The sequence below is a fragment of the Papilio xuthus genome, unplaced genomic scaffold, assembly GCF_000836235.2.
Source record: "Papilio xuthus unplaced genomic scaffold, Pxut_1.1 DF825946.1, whole genome shotgun sequence".
Lineage (NCBI taxonomy): Eukaryota > Metazoa > Arthropoda > Insecta > Lepidoptera > Papilionidae > Papilio > Papilio xuthus.
Window position 1 is genome coordinate 3629144 of NW_013532703.1, and position 16621 is coordinate 3645764.

A 16621-nucleotide genomic window follows, 5' to 3' on the forward strand; every position below is an offset into this window, starting at 1 on the left:
GTTATGCCAATCTATTGTAAGATTTAAGCTCTATAACGCCTTATCATAAACTGCGAACACAAGTTTGCTCAGGCTTCGAGTTTGCCTACTGTTGAAGCAGGAAAGAACGATTACGCTTTTACGTTCCGCATATATCTAAAATTGTGTTCTGCGTCTTGAGCGGAATTGCGAGCCGCCATAAAGTGTGGATGTTAGTATACCTTATTATTTTAATTTTTTTTTCAGATTATTAAATATTTATGAAAAAGTAAATAAATTGACATCGGCATTGGATTTCTTTACTAACAATGATTGGAAGTTTCAAGACGATAACACTCTCAGTTTACACAAAAATATGTCGATTATTGATAGAGATATTTTCAACTGTGACATAGCAACATTGGACCGTAGAGAATGTATAAAAGTATGGACGTATGGTATTCGAAAGTACATTATCAAAGAAGTAGATTTTCAACGTCAAGGGGAAATCGATAGAAAACAATTTTTATTAAAAATAGCAACATACTTTATTTTCGGTATTTATATTTATTTGTTTTATATAATGCTGCGTTTTATTTATTCAACTGTTATTCAATTTGTTTAATTTAATTCATTTAATGTTTGTTAATTAAGATAAAATTTTCGTTGTTTATGGTTTTTTAATTATACAAATCTGTTGATATTACATTAAGGTTAAAAAAAGGATTAATAATAAATAATTTATAACATCCTCTATTTTACCGACCCCCTTCTAACTTTACTAACTTTCTAGAGATAACGCATCTGTAAAGCAGATGTTTAAGGTACTCGTCCATTGTCCCGCGGCGGACGCACCGCACGCATGGCCCGTAACGAACTTTAGTTGCTTTTTATGATTCTACGCATCAAGACAAACCAAAACCGTTTAATCCGTGCGTGCGGTGGTTGTTGGTGTAGGCGTACCTTTATAGGCAGCTATCAATTTTGTTTTATATCAAAAGGTGGCAAATGAGCTAGCGGCCTCCTGAAATCACAACAATAGCGAAGCGACCGTTGCAAAATCACAAATTCTACAGATTTAGCTAACAATTGAATTTATTTATCTGTATATGTATATCTAAACCGTTAATAAAATGAGAAGTGTATGTTGTATATGATAAAAAAGAAACAATTTTTATTATTTTTTAATTCCACGCTAACAAAGTAGAGGGGAACTGCTAACTCCGAAACGACGGTCGATTTCGACGGAACTTTCACTGGAAATTAGGTGATATATGTGGGAATATTAAAGACTAAATATGATTAAAAACTTACCAGAAATATAAAACTCTTTAACTAAAACTCTTGGGTAGAAATTAGTAATAGACTACACAATTTAATGCTATTAATTTATGTAACATTCATACTTGCGTTTTTCAAAACTTTTGGCGAATTAATTAAAATAAATAAACTAAATAAAATGAACATAATTTAGCTTTCATTTGCGACAACGCGTATTCGATAGCTATCGAATGTGACCCGACCGCAGAATTACACAAAAAAAATAACATGTCGTTAGTTTCCGAGGCCACAAACAAAGATAAAAATTTGTTTTAAACGGAGATTTAGTTCTCAGAAACCCACTATTACAAATTGGGGCAATAATAAGGGCATCCTCCTCCTGCATCTACCCTCATATTAACTCAATGACATAAAACAAAGTTGTGATACATATTGCGAAATAATACGATTAGTTTCAATACTGCGCTGGTAGAGTCGCGGGTAAATGCTAGTATATAATAAAATACAAAAGCATAATCGAGTTCATTTTGTTACAATGCAAATACAACATTTCGGCTATTTAAATATATTACAATTTACGTAAATTTCAAATATTATATCGTAGCACAATTGTGTGGGTATATACGGAGTGTTCCTTATTGTATGAGGCGGCAAACTTATTTCTATAAAATAGCGTAACCCAGAAACATCTTTAAGGTGAAAGATTGCTGAACCGTTCCCTATCTTATATTGACTGAGGGTGATGTACGGATAGAGGAAACTACGTCCTTTCTTGATAATGGAGGGGTGGGAAAAGTACTGGCGATTTGCCTTCAGGGTACAGACTCATCAGATGAAACTGATGGCAGCAGCAAGGCATGTGAGCAGCCACTAACGCACAACAGAGTGTACCCCTGTTAGAGTGTATGTACAAAAATCCCTTGACGGAAAATATGACCAATACAATGTTATGCAACGTTGCTCAGTTTAGTTGCCAGGGGGCATCCAATGTTAATATTTTTTTAGTAATAAGCACCATTTTTTGGGTCTCGATTTCTACAACGTTGCTGCGTGGCATTGAAAAATAAGTTTATGACCTTCCACTGTCCTCAAAATTTGTAAACATTCTGTATAAAGATAATTATTTTAGCTTTAAATAGAAATTATTTTGTGCATTCTTATCAGTCTGTGTCCAGAAAGTTATTCAGTAAGTTTATAATTATTATCATTAGCAATAAATATCAGTGAAATCGCTTTATTTTACTATTTTTAAATAATTCAAGCTATTTAAAGGTTTGCTTTTAAAATGTAGATATGGAATCCTTGATAGCTTTGGAAAGAGAGGCACAGAAACATCAGCATGATGTAGAAAAAGTCATCGCCAGTGGAGCGTCAATCGTGGAAAGGTTCTATGCTGGTTCCAACATATTTCTCACTGGAGGCTCGGGTTTTATCGGAAAACACTTAATTGAGAAGCTTTTTAGGTAACAGAAATCTTACGTATGTTAAAAGGCTAAAAATTAACAAGGGACCTTTTTCACTAAAGTTGTGAAGTGGTCTCTGTAAAAAGACATCTGCGAAGTCAAAAGGCAGATGGGTGTCTTATTCTTAATGGACGGAGTAGAAGACCTAGAGAAAGAGGACACCTTCCTCCACGATTCCTCCCATGTCGCGCCAAATTCATTTCATATTTTCCCATCTTTCGATATTAAAATAGTCTTAAGGGGGAAGATAACTGGAACTTGGAGTTCGGTACACGCATTACTAGAAGTAAAAAATTGTTTAACTTGACGCCTTTCTTCTATTTAATCTATGTGGCCATGCAACTTAACTTCTGCGTTTGGTATGAGAAGCTGCACGCCTTTTTTTTATTTTGCCTTTCATTTATTCTTCCTTTTCTTATTTTGGCAGCTCCCTGTTTTAAATTAAAAGGTCGTTGCATCCCAATTTTTATAACAGTTACGGATGTTGCAGAGTTAAAATGGTGCCTTAATTTGCCGATTTTCCTTTAAAAATAAGAAAAGATCAGGAATAAATTTAGTATTAATGCTCGCGTTGGTAGCACATAATTGAGATACTACTTTTTAGTTGTAGTTGTAAAAAATATTTTATTTTATAATGTAATTTTTTTCAGGTGTTGTAATGTAAATAAAATTTATTTATTATTACGATCAAAAAAAGGAAAAAATGTACAGCAACGAATTGATCAAATTCTTAAAGACCCTGTAAGTATAGCAGTATTTTGTACCTTAGGTTCTTTTTGACCTTCGAAATGGTTTAGAAGGACATTTGAATTTTACTGAAGCTGACGTTATAATGATTATTACAGGTTTTTGATAGTTTACACAAACATAAACCAGATTTTGTGTTGAACATAATACCAATTGAGGGAGACATGAATAATGCGGAGCTCGGCATTAGAGACCTCGATCGGAATATAATTACCGAGCAGGTAAATATTTAGTTAAAATATTAGGAAGTCACATGAATAATTGAAGGAATGTTAGTCAAGAAGTTATCGTTTGAAAATAATTTCAGGTTAATATTATATTCCATGCAGCTGCAAACGTAAATTTTAACGAGAATGTAAAGAGCGCAACGCTGATCAACGTTCGAGGAATCAGGGAGATAGTTCGCCTAGCTAAATGTTGCAAACAACTAAGGTATTATTCGCAGATGTCTTTTCGAGAATCTTCCTAAAATTATAAATGCGAATGTTTAGATGGATGGATGGATGTTTGTTAGAAGGTATCCCCAGAACGAGTCAACGGATCCCGCTGAATTTTGGCATGGATGTAGAAATAGTCTGAAAGAACACATAGGCAAAAAATTAGTTATTTTTTAAATTTCTCGCGGTGGGAGGCACGGGCAACAGTTAGCGTCGCATGGTTGTATATTTAATGGAAACACAAGCGGCAAAATTTCTTTAAAAGTCGCCAAGATATCTGAAAATCTCCTTGAGTTCTAATTAGAATTTTAAGATTGTTGCAGTTTGTCGCATTCTGATGCCTACTAGTGTCACTACTCAATTCGATACAATTACGACACGCCCCTTGCATGTATTTATAAGCTAGAGAGGTGCTACAAAAGTGGCCAAATAGATATCTTTAATGGTTGCCTAACCCACTGGGTTACAGGCCTCAGAAGATGTTTGGTTTTATAAAAAGATACATATATTTCAGATCTATAGTTCACGTATCGACGGCGTACACTCACGCCACCAAAAGTCGAGTGAGACAGGCTATTAAGGAACAGTTTTACGAATGCCCTGTACCACCAAAAGCTATTATAGAGATGGCTGAAACTATTGAACAAAATAAATTGGAAATTATGATGCAACCGTAAGTACCGGTGGCACAAGCCCCACAACTAGAGTTGGACGCGACTGATAATTGATACTGACAAACGCGTGTGGCCAATGTAGTGTTTGTCGTTATTTGACATACTCTATCTCTATCGATGAAAATGTTCTTAATAATATTAGCAAAACAGAATATACGATTATTAGAAAAGGCGATGTAGATGTCTCAACTAAATAATTGAGTCACATTTTGTTATAATACATAAAATAATATCGGTAAAATCTTGCATTTAATTTTGAATAACTAGAATTAAGTTTGTTCAAACATAGATTCATTGTAGATTAAAGGAAGACTATGCGAATACATATACATTCACTAAAGCAGTGGCAGAAGAAGTCGTAAGGACTGAAGCACAAGGCTTGCCTATTTGTATTGTTCGACCATCTGTTGGTAAGCTACATAATAAAAAATATCCAATGCATACATATAGCATAAAACTTAGTTTTCCAATGTCAAAAGTTTCGATATTTAATGTTTTATATAATATCATTTTTTATTTCAGTGATAAGTTCATATCGTGAACCATTGCCAGGCTGCGTTGATGCGTGGAATTTAAACAGCCCCAGTGGCGTAAGTTCTGTTTGTGAAGTTATAATTTTTCCACCAGTTTTATCGTCAATCATGACCTCCAAAGCTCTCGACCTTCAGGAGTAATTTATAATAAACAATATAGCAATAAACGTAAACACTTATAGCATTCGTTGCGTTATATTTGGCTAGTTCACTTCCCACACGTGCTACCGGTCCAAAGGTCTGACATCGACTGACGCCCCCTCTCTCCGAAGACGTGACTTATAACGTGTAAGCTTGGGACAAACAACAATACATTTATGCATACACTACACCACTTTTTGTCATTTAAAATTTACATCCTCGACTACAAATTAATATTAAGAATTACGCCACAACTACAAAATCTTGCAACTTTTACTAAAATTTACAATAAATAGATAAAATTGTGTATTATGTTTCAGATTCTGTTAGGAATTTCTGTAGGAGTAATTCATACTCTGAGATCCATTAGTGATATAGTCTTGAGTATCGTTCCCGTTGATATAGTGATAAATGCAATATTAGCGGCTGCTTGGGATAACACAAAACGACCAAATAATGAAAATATTAAAATTTTTAATGTAACTGGCAATAGAAATCCGTTACAATGGGGTAAGAAAATACATATATGTTTTTATTGAATATGGATAAAGCATTAATATTTAATTTTATTGTCCTTTTCAGGATACGCTTCTAACGTCGTTGAACGTTCAAGAGATCTGGTTTCGTCGCGGGCAATATGGTACTGTTTTATGGTACAAACGCCTTACAAAATCCTAAACGTATTACTTTTTTGGCTTTTACATTTCATTCCTGCATTCTTTGTGGATATAGCGCTCACATTAATAGGAAAACGTCCACTGTAAGTTTTATGAAAATAAAAAAAATATGTTACGATAATTATCGTGAACACTGTTTGGCCGTTAATTTGCTATTAAACGGTTTTCAGCATCATGCAGAAAATTATATTTAATTAAAAAATGGCTATCAGAATAAAGATTATATTTCTGATAGCCATTTTTTAAATAATATTATAGGGTGACAAACGAGCACTCGGTCGCCAGAATTTGCCGAAATAGCGAAAAGACCACTACATAGACATTTGCAATTACAGATGTGTTCCTTACTTATGATCGACGGAGAAGAGGACGCATGTAAAGAGAATATTCCCTTCCTATGCGTCCTTTCCTCCGTTAAATCCACCTCCTCTTCTTATCCTTTCATTGTAAGAAAGGGTTGGGAAGGAAAAGAGGACTAAAATTAGGCCTCCGACACCACATTCATCAGACGAAACGCGGGATGAATTCTTCTTCGCTTCTGTGTGGTCGTGGCACTGGGTGAGCCTAATTCGTCCAACAGTCATCTAAGACTTGGGCCTAGCACTGTAATATAAATTAAAATTTTATTAGCTTAGTTAGGTAAAACCATACAAATGATGTATGAGATGATGCATGTTTTTGCTCTTGTTTCAGACTGATAAAAGTATATAAAAAGATATACAAGTTAGCATCGGTGTTCGAATATTTCCTGAGAAATGAATGGAAATTTCATGACGATAACACTCTCAATCTTTATTTAAACCTGTCGAATATTGATAGAGATATTTTCAACTGTGATATGGCAACGATTGATAACACAGAAATGACACGTATTTGGGCATACGGCGTTCGGAAATACATCATAAAGGATTGTAATGTCAATAATGCTGATCAAGTTGCAAGAAAGCAATTTTGGTTGAAAATATTGACTTATTTCATATTCTTTTTGTATGTTTATGCGTTCCATAAAATTATAATGACTAGCTATTCGATAATAACTAAATTTGTATAAATTCTTTCTGTTTATAAATTGATACTTTTTGAACGTATATCGTCGAAAATATATAAATGTAAGTCTTAAAAATGTTGCAAGAATAAAAGGTTTAAAAGATTTTTTTTAAATGTTGTTTTATTTAATATCGTTTTTAATGTGTTGTGTACGTATGCAAAATATTATAATAATAACATTGCAGAGTTCCGCATGTAATATCAAGAAAAAGTGAGCGTTGCTGATAATAAAATCAATTTATAAAATTTTTGTCTGAATGTCTGTCGCAGGGCCGCGTTTGTCTGGGGTAATAGTTTACGTATCATCAGCGTATAGTCACGGTACCCAGAGACGAGAGGGACAAGCAGTAAAGGACCAGTTTTACGACAGTCCTGTACCAAATGGTGCAGGATTGTATCAAGATTTAGCTATTAATGCATTATGCGTAGGCTTTGGGAAATGCGATCTTGACGAATAACGGTGTGTTTTCTGAGCGCGTACAACGCTATAGTCACGACGCAAGGATTGTTTCTTTTTTATATAATAAATGCAAATGTTTAAAAGTACGGATGGATGGATGTTTGTTTGAAGGTATATCCAGAACGGCTTAACTGATTTTGATTAAATTTGACACACATGTAGAACACAGTGTGAAAGAACATAGAGGCTACTTATTAATTTGCTTTAATTCCGCGCGGACGGGTTCGCGTGCGCCAGTTCCGTAGTTTTGTTTGTTGTCCTTGTTTTGTGTACGAAGTGGCAACGAGCGTCCTTCTCAGTTATGGCTACTTAATATAATACTCCCGACTTGCGTAGTCCACCATTTTTGATGAATTAATTAGAATAAATAAATTGAATAAATTTAGTTAAAATTAAAATAATTTACCTTCTATTGGTATAAACGTGTTTTCGGGTCCAAAATGTCCAAGTTTTCCTTTTTATTGATGATTGTAATTGTTCTACTAGCTTCACTAGCTGTGCCTAGCGACACCGATCACGACGAATGAAAATAACTTAATAAATAGCCTATATGCATGGAATTCATGCGACTCACACAGCAACGCCAAAATTAAAATAAAACAAAGGTCCAAAATAGCGAGTATACGCGAAGAAAGGAACAGTACAAACATACAAAAATGCTTTTAATATAGTATAATATCGTAAAGTATGGATGGATTGTGTGAAAGAGGATATGAGTAAGAATGTGTTGATAGAGATATGGACGAGTTGCGGACCATACTGTGCCGACCATCCGTAAGGACTAGGGCAGGTTGATAAAGACGATGTCTTTACGTTATTGTAAAGTTCTGAACTACGATGAATCTTATGATTTATCAGTAAAACTTATTATTAATCAAGTTGTTATGGTAAAAGGATATGTGATATTTGTTTACAACCATTTATTTACTTGGTAAATCATATTAACTACAAATACACGGTATTTGATTATAATAAAAATTAACTAAGATTATAGAACAGTTCGGGCTAAAACTAGTTGGTAAATCTTAAGTTTAACGGCAAATCTTACAATTGACCGGAGTTCGTGCTTCTACGGTAACATATAAAATAAAATAGAAGTATATAATCGTATTCTTTTTTTGTACATTAGGTATTGAATGAAATTTTGTTCGCGAATTTACATTGTATATTTTTACACAATTAAACATTAAAAAAATCCATATATACGGCGTGTTTCTTATAGCTTAAGGTGGCGCAGAATAACAACGACGCTCATAAACATCTCTAATGAAATGTTTTTAATACTATATAAGGACAGAGGAGGCCTACAGAGAGAGCCAACACCACTTGCCTTTCCTATCATTTCTTGTTAAGAAATGGGTAGGAAGAGGACAAGAATTTAGCCTCATGTAGCAGGTCATGTGAGCGGCAACTGATTCAAATAACACGTACGACAGAAACTACTAATACCTCTACTGAAAATATGACCATGATATTTTGATTGTTTAGTTCTTCTTTCTTCAACGTCGCTACATAACACCAGAAAAGTTGAGTGAGTGGAGTTTGCGACAGTCCACAGTTCACAATATTTGTAAACATCCTGTATATAACATCATCGTTATAACTTTAAATAGAAAACAATGCGTGTATTTCTTTCAGTTTACCTCCTAAAGGCAGCCTTAACGTTTTTCAGTAAGTTGATAAGTGATGAATATCAATAATATTACTTTATTATTTTAAAATTATTCAAGATATTTAAAGTTTTGCTTTTCAAACGTAGATATGGAATCCATGTTAGCTTTGGAAAGAGAGGTACAGGAACATCAGCAAGATGTGGAGAAAGTCATCGCCAGCGGAGCGTCGGACGTGGAAAGGTTCTATGCTGGTTCCAACATATTTCTAACCGGAGGCTCGGGTTTCATTGGAAAACACTTAATTGAGAAGCTTTTTAGGTAACTGACCCTTAATTTTCCGATCATTTTATTCTGTACTTCTCCTCCTATATTAATTAAATGTAGGAACAACATATGCTTCATTTTGGCTTATTTAAGTTGCCTATAAGTAGGAGTCTCTTCTCCGTTCTAGCAAAATGATTCTTCTTCTTCGTTATTCTTCGCCCGTTGTCCACCTTGTATTATACTATTTGTTCGTATTTCTGCATGATAAGTCATGTACTGTTTTTTTATATTGATGTTCTTTTTTAACTAAATATTTCTCTGGTTTGTATGGAGATTTTTACTATGAAATAACGAAAGATATCATCATCATCAGCTCACTATACGTCCCCACCGAGGGGCTCGGAGCCTACCCTAAGTTAAGGGTGATTAGGCCATAGTCAACCACGCTGGCCAAGTGCGGGTTGGTTGACTTCACACATATCTTTGAATTACTTCTCAGATATGTGCAGGTTGCATCACGATGTTTTCCTTCACCGTAGGAACGTCGGATAAACGTACATATGTACATCGGAAATCGAAAAACACATTGGTACATGGCGGGATTCGAACCCAGGACCTGCAGATTGCAAGTCAAGTGCTTGACCACTGAGCCACCGACGCTCTCGAACAAAAGATATGAAAAGCGAAAAGTAAATCATAATGATGATAATGCGTATGATACGCACATCATCGTGCAAAAGTGAGACCGATTTTAATGATATAACATAACTTAATAATTTATTTTTTCAGGTGTTGTAATGTGAATAAAATTTATTTATTATTACGATCAAAAAAAGGAAAAAATGTACATCAACGAATTAATCAAATTCTTAAAGACCCTGTAAGTATAGCAGTATTTTGAACCTATTGCAACCGTAATGAATACTTTAAGGTCCTTCTTGCTGTAGATATTTTCTACGCACTTAGGTTATGAGACGGAGTAAAAAAAACAGTATTTTCTAAATAAATTTTACCTTATAGTACTGCAGATAACTACGGGACTATAAGGTAAAATGAATTAAATTAATTTAAAAATTATATCTTCTATAAACACTAGCTGTGCCCGCAACTTCGTCCGCGTGAAATACTATCTGAGCTACCCGCGGTACCGGACAGTACTTGAATCAACAACATTCCTTTATTATGCTAAAATAAAAAAAAAAGTAGCCTAAGTTATTCCTTATTACATCAGCTACCTGACAATAAAAGTCCCGTCAAAATTGATCCAACCATTTCAAAGATTAGCTAAATCACACAGACAGACGAACAAAAATGAAAAAAAAAAACATGCTATATGTACCGTAAATATTCACATAGGTAAATGTTGTAAAAAAACGGTTATTACAATATTACATATAGAGTTAAGAACAGAACAGAACTAGGAACATTAAATTCGCATTTAGCCTTTGGAATGTTAATTTTTCAGGTATTTGATAGTTTACACAAACATAAGTCAGATTTTGTGAAAAATATAATACCAATTGTTGGAGACATCAGTGAAAAGGAGCTAGGGATTGGAAGTGCTGATCAGAATATCATTACCGAACAGGTAATTATCACATCATCATAGAAATATAAACAACCCTTAAATTTCGTAAAATGGTAGACAGAAAGTAAATTTAAAAGTGGCAAAGTCGTAGCAGCATTTATGTTACGCTTTATCCTGTATTTTTATGTGTAAATTTAACGAATGAGTTTAAAAATGAATGTAAAAACCATTTCAGGTAAATATTATAATCCATGCAGCTGCAAATGTAAATTTTAACGAGAATGTAAAGGCGGCAACGCTGATGAATGTTCGTGGAATCAGAGAGATAGTTCGCCTAGCTAAATGTTGTAAACAACTAAGGTAACTGTCAACATTATAATAACAAACATAATTAGTAGTCTATTAACGTTCTTCCAGACTATGTTATACATCTATGCCAAATTTTATCGAGATCCGTTCGCCGTTCCGGAGATACCTTCTAACAAACGTCCATCTAGCTAAATATTCGCATTTATAATATTAATAAGAAGTAAGATGTAAACATTCTGAGAGTGTAATTAACTTATTAAAACTTCTTGAGACGTTACATTACACTGATTAAAGAGTACTGCCTAATACTTTCGATTGCTACCAGAATACCTGATATTTATACGTAAGAGTTATCATTATTTTAGGTCTGTAGTTCACGTGTCGACGGCGTACAGTCACGCCACCAAGAGTCGAGTGAGACAAGCTGTGAAGGAACAGTTTTACGACAGTCCTATACCTCCAAATACTATGATAGAGATGGCCGAAACTATTGAACAAAACAAGTTAGATAATATAATGCAACTGTAGGTACTTTTTAATTTTTTTATAACCACCCTTAAGATCCCCTTAAGGGAAGTCTGATAAATTATTACATTTTCTGTACATTTTTATTTGTAAAATATTTACTAAACCAAGTCAACCTGTATATTAATATATTGCACAAATCTTGCAATTGAAATAAGACACATTCACCATCCACATGTAAGATATTTTTCGCCTATAGTTTCTGGCAACAGTATAATTTAATACTTTTAGTATCATTGTAAACCCAAGATGGCCGCCACCACGTGAGAACTAAGCTAAGAATAGAATACATCAATCATAGCCATATTAACAAAATGACTGGTTTTTAGTAGTATTTTTGTTTTTTTCTTGATTTGATACGATGATGGTTTTATACGATTATCAAATTGTAGTATTTGACTAGTAGAATCACAAAAATTTATTCAAAATATAAATTAAAACTTGAAACAAATTTATACAATATTGGTAAAAATTATTTTCCGATAAAAAAATTAGCACTATTTACATATGTGGCTATTTTTCCTTCAATAAATAAATATGATTATTTTTAGATTAAATGAAGACCATACTAATACGTATACATTCACTAAAGCAGTTGCAGAAGAAGTCGTAAGGACTGAAGCACAAGGCTTACCTATTTGTATTGTTCGACCATCTGTTGGTAAGTGTAGTTTACTCTACCTAGATGCATGTGTAGGAGAACGTCGGTGGCTCAGAGGTTAAGGACTTGACTTGCAATCTCCAGGTTCAGGGTTCGAATCTCGCCATGTACCAATGTGTATTTCGATTTACATATGTACATTTATCCGACGTTCTTACGGCGAAGGAAAACATCGTGATGCAATATGCCCACATCAGAGAAGACATTCAATGATATGTAAGATATAGGTAGGCTACGAGAAGCTTAGGTGGTGGGGAGGGATGTATAGTGAGCTGATGATGATGTCCACATCAACGGATTTATTTATTTTACAAATATTGTAGTTTAATGCGATGATATAATGGAAGTATTATTATTAATTTATCTATTTATTTCAGTCATAAGTTCATACCGTGAACCTTTGCCGGGTTGGATTGATCCGTGGAATATAAACGGCCCCAGTGGCGTAAGTACTGTTAATGAAACTTTATAAATTATGGTTTATTTCAATAAAACGATCCGCCCAAGTATTGCTTTTTCAATCCACGTTAGAAATACATAAGTCTGTTGTCACATATGACTCCGTCAGCACGGGATTACAAAAAAACAGTGGTAGAGCCCGCTTTAACATCTTCGCACGTATTGGCCTGGCTCGCCCGGTGAAATACCACGACCACACAGAAGACAGGCATAAAGTGGAAGCAATTCCGCGTTTCGTCTGATGAGTGTGCGTCCCGGAGGCCAACTTTAGTCCTCTTTCCTTTCCTACCCTTTTTCTCTAATAAGGAAAGGATGGGAAGTGGAAGTGGACATTCCGGATGAGAGGATGCATGGAAAGGGAAAATGTTTTCTTTCTGTGCATCCTCTCCTCCGTCGATTAAAGGTAGGCAAGGCATATGCAATTGCGTATGTCTATGGTCAACGGTCACTTCGCTATTTCAGCGATTTCAGGTTGCCACTCGCTCGTTTGCCACCTTATGATATATAAAAAAAAATGTTTTTTCTTTTTCAGGTTATTTTAGGAAGTTATACAGGAATAATTCATGTTTTAAAACTAACTGGTGATATAGTTATAAGTTGTGTTCCAGTTGACATAGTGACAAATACAATATTAGTGGCTGCTCGGGAGAACGCAATACAAATCAATCAATCAAATCTAGAAGATATTAAAATTTATAACGTCACAAACAACAGAAATCCGCTAGTTTTGAGTAAGTAAAAGTGCATGTGATAAAAAAAGTTATTTTATTTGTGTAAGCTGAAAATTTCTTTTTAATTATTTTGTTCAACATTTTCTTTTAACTTTTAATTTTAGGTCACTTCACCAAAATCCTTGATACATCTGGAAGAAGTTTGATATCATTACGGGCAATATGGTATTGTTTTTGTTTAGAAACGTCTAATTCATTTACAAATGTAATACTTTTTTGGCTTTTACATTTCATTCCTGCATTTTTTGCTGACATTGCGTGCAAAATAATAGGAAAACGTCCAATGTAAGTAAATTACAAAATTTTTTTTTTTTTTTATAAAATATTAGCAGATTTTTTTTGCAAATTTACTAATATTTCTTTAACCATTCCAACTAAGCTCTAAGCTTGTGCTAGGATATGGTTTACGACAATAGTCGAATGGCGGGATTCGAACCCCCGACCTCGTGGTCGGAAATCCGTAACCTTAACCATTAGGCTATTGACGCTTAAAAATACAAGTACTCTAAAATGTTAAGATCCGTTTATACCATGCCGTGCCGAAAAAAATTTTATATTCCACACATTGCGTAGAAATCTTACTAATAATATAAATAGGAATGTTTAGATGGATGTTTATAATTGCGCGCAGACGGAGTTGCGGGTGACAGTTAGTATATTCATATTATAACATGGCAGTAAAGACGCGGTCAGTTTGTGTAGTGCCGGATTGGGCAATAAGCGCTCAAAGAGTTTGACAATATGTGTGGGTCTAGCGCCGATACATCGTATCGTCATCGATAAAATTTGTAATATTTGAGCAACCCCTATCACATGTACAGTAAACCAAATACAATTACTAGTTTTGACATATTTAACGATGAAGACACGAAGGTGATTGTCACAAATATTCTCTTACGTTGGATGAGAATATATGGCGTCTGTCCGTGCCTGTTACGTTCAATGTCTGTAAATATAAACATATTTTTTGTGACTGAGTCACTGTTGACCTTGAAAAGGCATTTACTAAACCTAGTTTAAGGGTAAGTTAGCCTTAGGAGGCATATAAACAGATCTTTTCCCATGCAGCCAAAGTGCATGGCATGTTACTTATAATATATGTTCGCGTGTCGCTGACTCGTTGCCTTCGAGGTTGCCATTGTGGGGATACATCTATGTATATTAATTTAATACTCTGTCAGATGGCATAGAGACACGTATAATAATGATAAATATAGCACGTATTTCTTTTCTTGTTTCAGACTGATAGAAACATATAAAAAGATATACAAGTTAACATCGGCGTTGGAATCTTTCATGAATATGGAATGGAAATTTCAAGACGATAACACTCTCAATCTTTATTTAAACCTGTCAAATATTGATAGAGATATTTTCAACTGTGATATGGCAACGATTGATAACACAGAAATGACACTTATTTGGGCATACGGCGTTCGGAAATACATCATAAAGGATCGTACTGTCAATAATGCTGATCAAGTTGCAAGAAAGCAATTTTGGTTGAAAATATTGACTTATTTCATATTGTTTTTGTATGTTTATTTGTTCTATAAAATTATAATGACTAGCTATTCGATAATAACTACATTTATATAAATTCTTTCTGATTTTAAATTGATACTTTTTGAACATATAGATATTGAAAGCATACAAACGCAAATTTTAAAAATGATTCCAGAATGAAAGATTAAAAAGATTTTAAAAATGTTGTCTTATTTTCAGAGATTCTAACAATGTAGTCGTCTTTTCTTTCCTACACTCTTTCTCTGCGTCTCTACTCCATCTATAAAAGTTAGGCAATGCATCTGTAATTGCGGATGTCCATGAGTAGCGGTCGTTTCGCTATTTCGGCCAATTCAGGTGGTCGCATGCTCCTTTACCACTTTATTATATAAAAAATTGACCATTGAATGACACATTTATAAAGGGCAAGATGTAGAACAGCCTGGAAAATAACATAGACTATTAGTTTTTTTTAATACCACGCGAACGGAGTCGCGGGAGACAGCTAGTTTGCCATAAAGATTTATTACTGTATATAATCACTGGAATTAAATATTACATTTTCGGTTTATATATTTAAAATACAACTATTTAGGAGAAATAAAATAACTATGAAATGTAAACTTGAATAAGAGAAAGGGTTTTGTCGGCGCAGAATAAAGTTGTCTTCATAAAGGCGTGTTACTTGGAATGTGCGAAGTACATCAGTTAGGGATGTTACTTTTACTAAAATTAAATAAGTGTAGTTAATTATATGCCTAAATAAGTTAAATATGTATCTAGGCCGACTATATAGCATTTTCTATAATAATTAGAACTGACTCATTTATCAAGTCATCAAGTCCTAAACGGTTTTACATTGAGATAATAAAAAAATAGTGCACTGTCAGCTGCCGAGTGTTATGACTCAAGCAATCAGTATTAGGGCTGCATAGAAAGCAACCAACTCACAATGAAAGTGATTTCTTAAATAAGTATAGATATTGGGTCCTTAATCCTGTTCTTTAATAAGAACTTCTTAGTTAAATTTTTTTGTTGTTATCCCATTTACCAATACTACCGGGATGATGGTATTTCATTAGCCAATTGGTGGCAACCTGTGTTAAGGTATTATATTATTTTGACATTAAATTGTTTGGCAACCCTAATGTAACCAAGGACGTAGTAACAAGGTATTTGCTCTAAAGAGAGTCGTTTGACCTCCACTTTGTTTGTGCGAGGTGTCAGAAAATATGTGTATAGTAAGAGTACACACTCCTAGAATGTGTCATTTCTTTCAGCTCATTTTGGTAGTGGCACTGCCGTGCCTACTGGTATTGTGTTATCCTTTACTTTAGCTTATATGTGTCCATTTATCTTATACATTCACCTAATGGTTGTAAATATTCAGATAATGTATGTAAAGTAAAAAACCACTGATTTATAATAAATGGATAGGTCGTTGCTTGTAAATAACAGCTTTTATTTTCAGTTAAACGCGCCTGTTGAAGTTCCAGACTGTCAATTTTATGTCTGTTGTATTATTAGTTCTAATCCTCACCACTAGTAACAAAGCAACCATGAACACCAAAATGGCGAAACTCAAATAGGCACGAAATACCAATGTC

The 16621-nt window shown here is 34.1% G+C and overlaps 3 protein-coding genes across 3 annotated transcripts in view; all 3 read left to right on the forward strand.

The window, feature by feature from the left end:
- The window catches only part of LOC106123849 (fatty acyl-CoA reductase 1-like), a 6959-nt gene extending 4820 nt beyond the window's left edge, over window positions 1-2139 (forward strand). Inside the window, exon 10 of the mRNA XM_013320257.1 lies at window positions 2056-2139. Within this exon, the coding sequence (XP_013175711.1) occupies window positions 2056-2139 (84 nt within the window). The remainder of the gene's footprint in view (window positions 1-2055) is intronic.
- A 271-nt stretch (window positions 2140-2410) lies between these two features.
- Window positions 2411-7045, forward strand: LOC106124919 (fatty acyl-CoA reductase 1-like). The gene is made up of 11 exons (XM_013321947.1): window positions 2411-2425; window positions 2531-2702; window positions 3353-3443; window positions 3548-3670; window positions 3757-3881; window positions 4401-4559; window positions 4861-4970; window positions 5083-5150; window positions 5555-5744; window positions 5817-5994; window positions 6605-7045. The coding sequence occupies exons 2-11, from the start codon at window positions 2533-2535 to the stop codon at window positions 6960-6962; spliced, it is 1572 nt and encodes a 523-aa protein (XP_013177401.1). The 5' UTR covers window positions 2411-2425; window positions 2531-2532; the 3' UTR covers window positions 6963-7045.
- A 2024-nt stretch (window positions 7046-9069) lies between these two features.
- Window positions 9070-15509, forward strand: LOC106124918 (putative fatty acyl-CoA reductase CG8306). The gene is made up of 11 exons (XM_013321946.1): window positions 9070-9089; window positions 9178-9349; window positions 10085-10175; window positions 10761-10883; window positions 11059-11183; window positions 11498-11656; window positions 12209-12318; window positions 12696-12763; window positions 13310-13508; window positions 13613-13793; window positions 14750-15509. The coding sequence occupies exons 2-11, from the start codon at window positions 9180-9182 to the stop codon at window positions 15105-15107; spliced, it is 1584 nt and encodes a 527-aa protein (XP_013177400.1). The 5' UTR covers window positions 9070-9089; window positions 9178-9179; the 3' UTR covers window positions 15108-15509.
- Window positions 15510-16621: the final 1112 nt, after the last annotated feature.

Excerpts from the sequence above, each read along its gene's own strand:
- LOC106124919 (XM_013321947.1), top strand. The coding sequence starts at position 2,533 with ATGGAATCCTTGATAGCTTTGGAAAGAGAGGCACAGAAACATCAGCAT. Across the intron at positions 2,703-3,352 it reads TTAATTGAGAAGCTTTTTAG|GTGTTGTAATGTAAATAAAA; the intron begins GTAACAGAAATC and ends AATTTTTTTCAG. Across the intron at positions 3,444-3,547 it reads ATCAAATTCTTAAAGACCCT|GTTTTTGATAGTTTACACAA; the intron begins GTAAGTATAGCA and ends TGATTATTACAG.
- LOC106124918 (XM_013321946.1), top strand. The coding sequence starts at position 9,180 with ATGGAATCCATGTTAGCTTTGGAAAGAGAGGTACAGGAACATCAGCAA. Across the intron at positions 12,764-13,309 it reads ATATAAACGGCCCCAGTGGC|GTTATTTTAGGAAGTTATAC; the intron begins GTAAGTACTGTT and ends TTTCTTTTTCAG. Across the intron at positions 13,509-13,612 it reads CAGAAATCCGCTAGTTTTGA|GTCACTTCACCAAAATCCTT; the intron begins GTAAGTAAAAGT and ends TTTTAATTTTAG.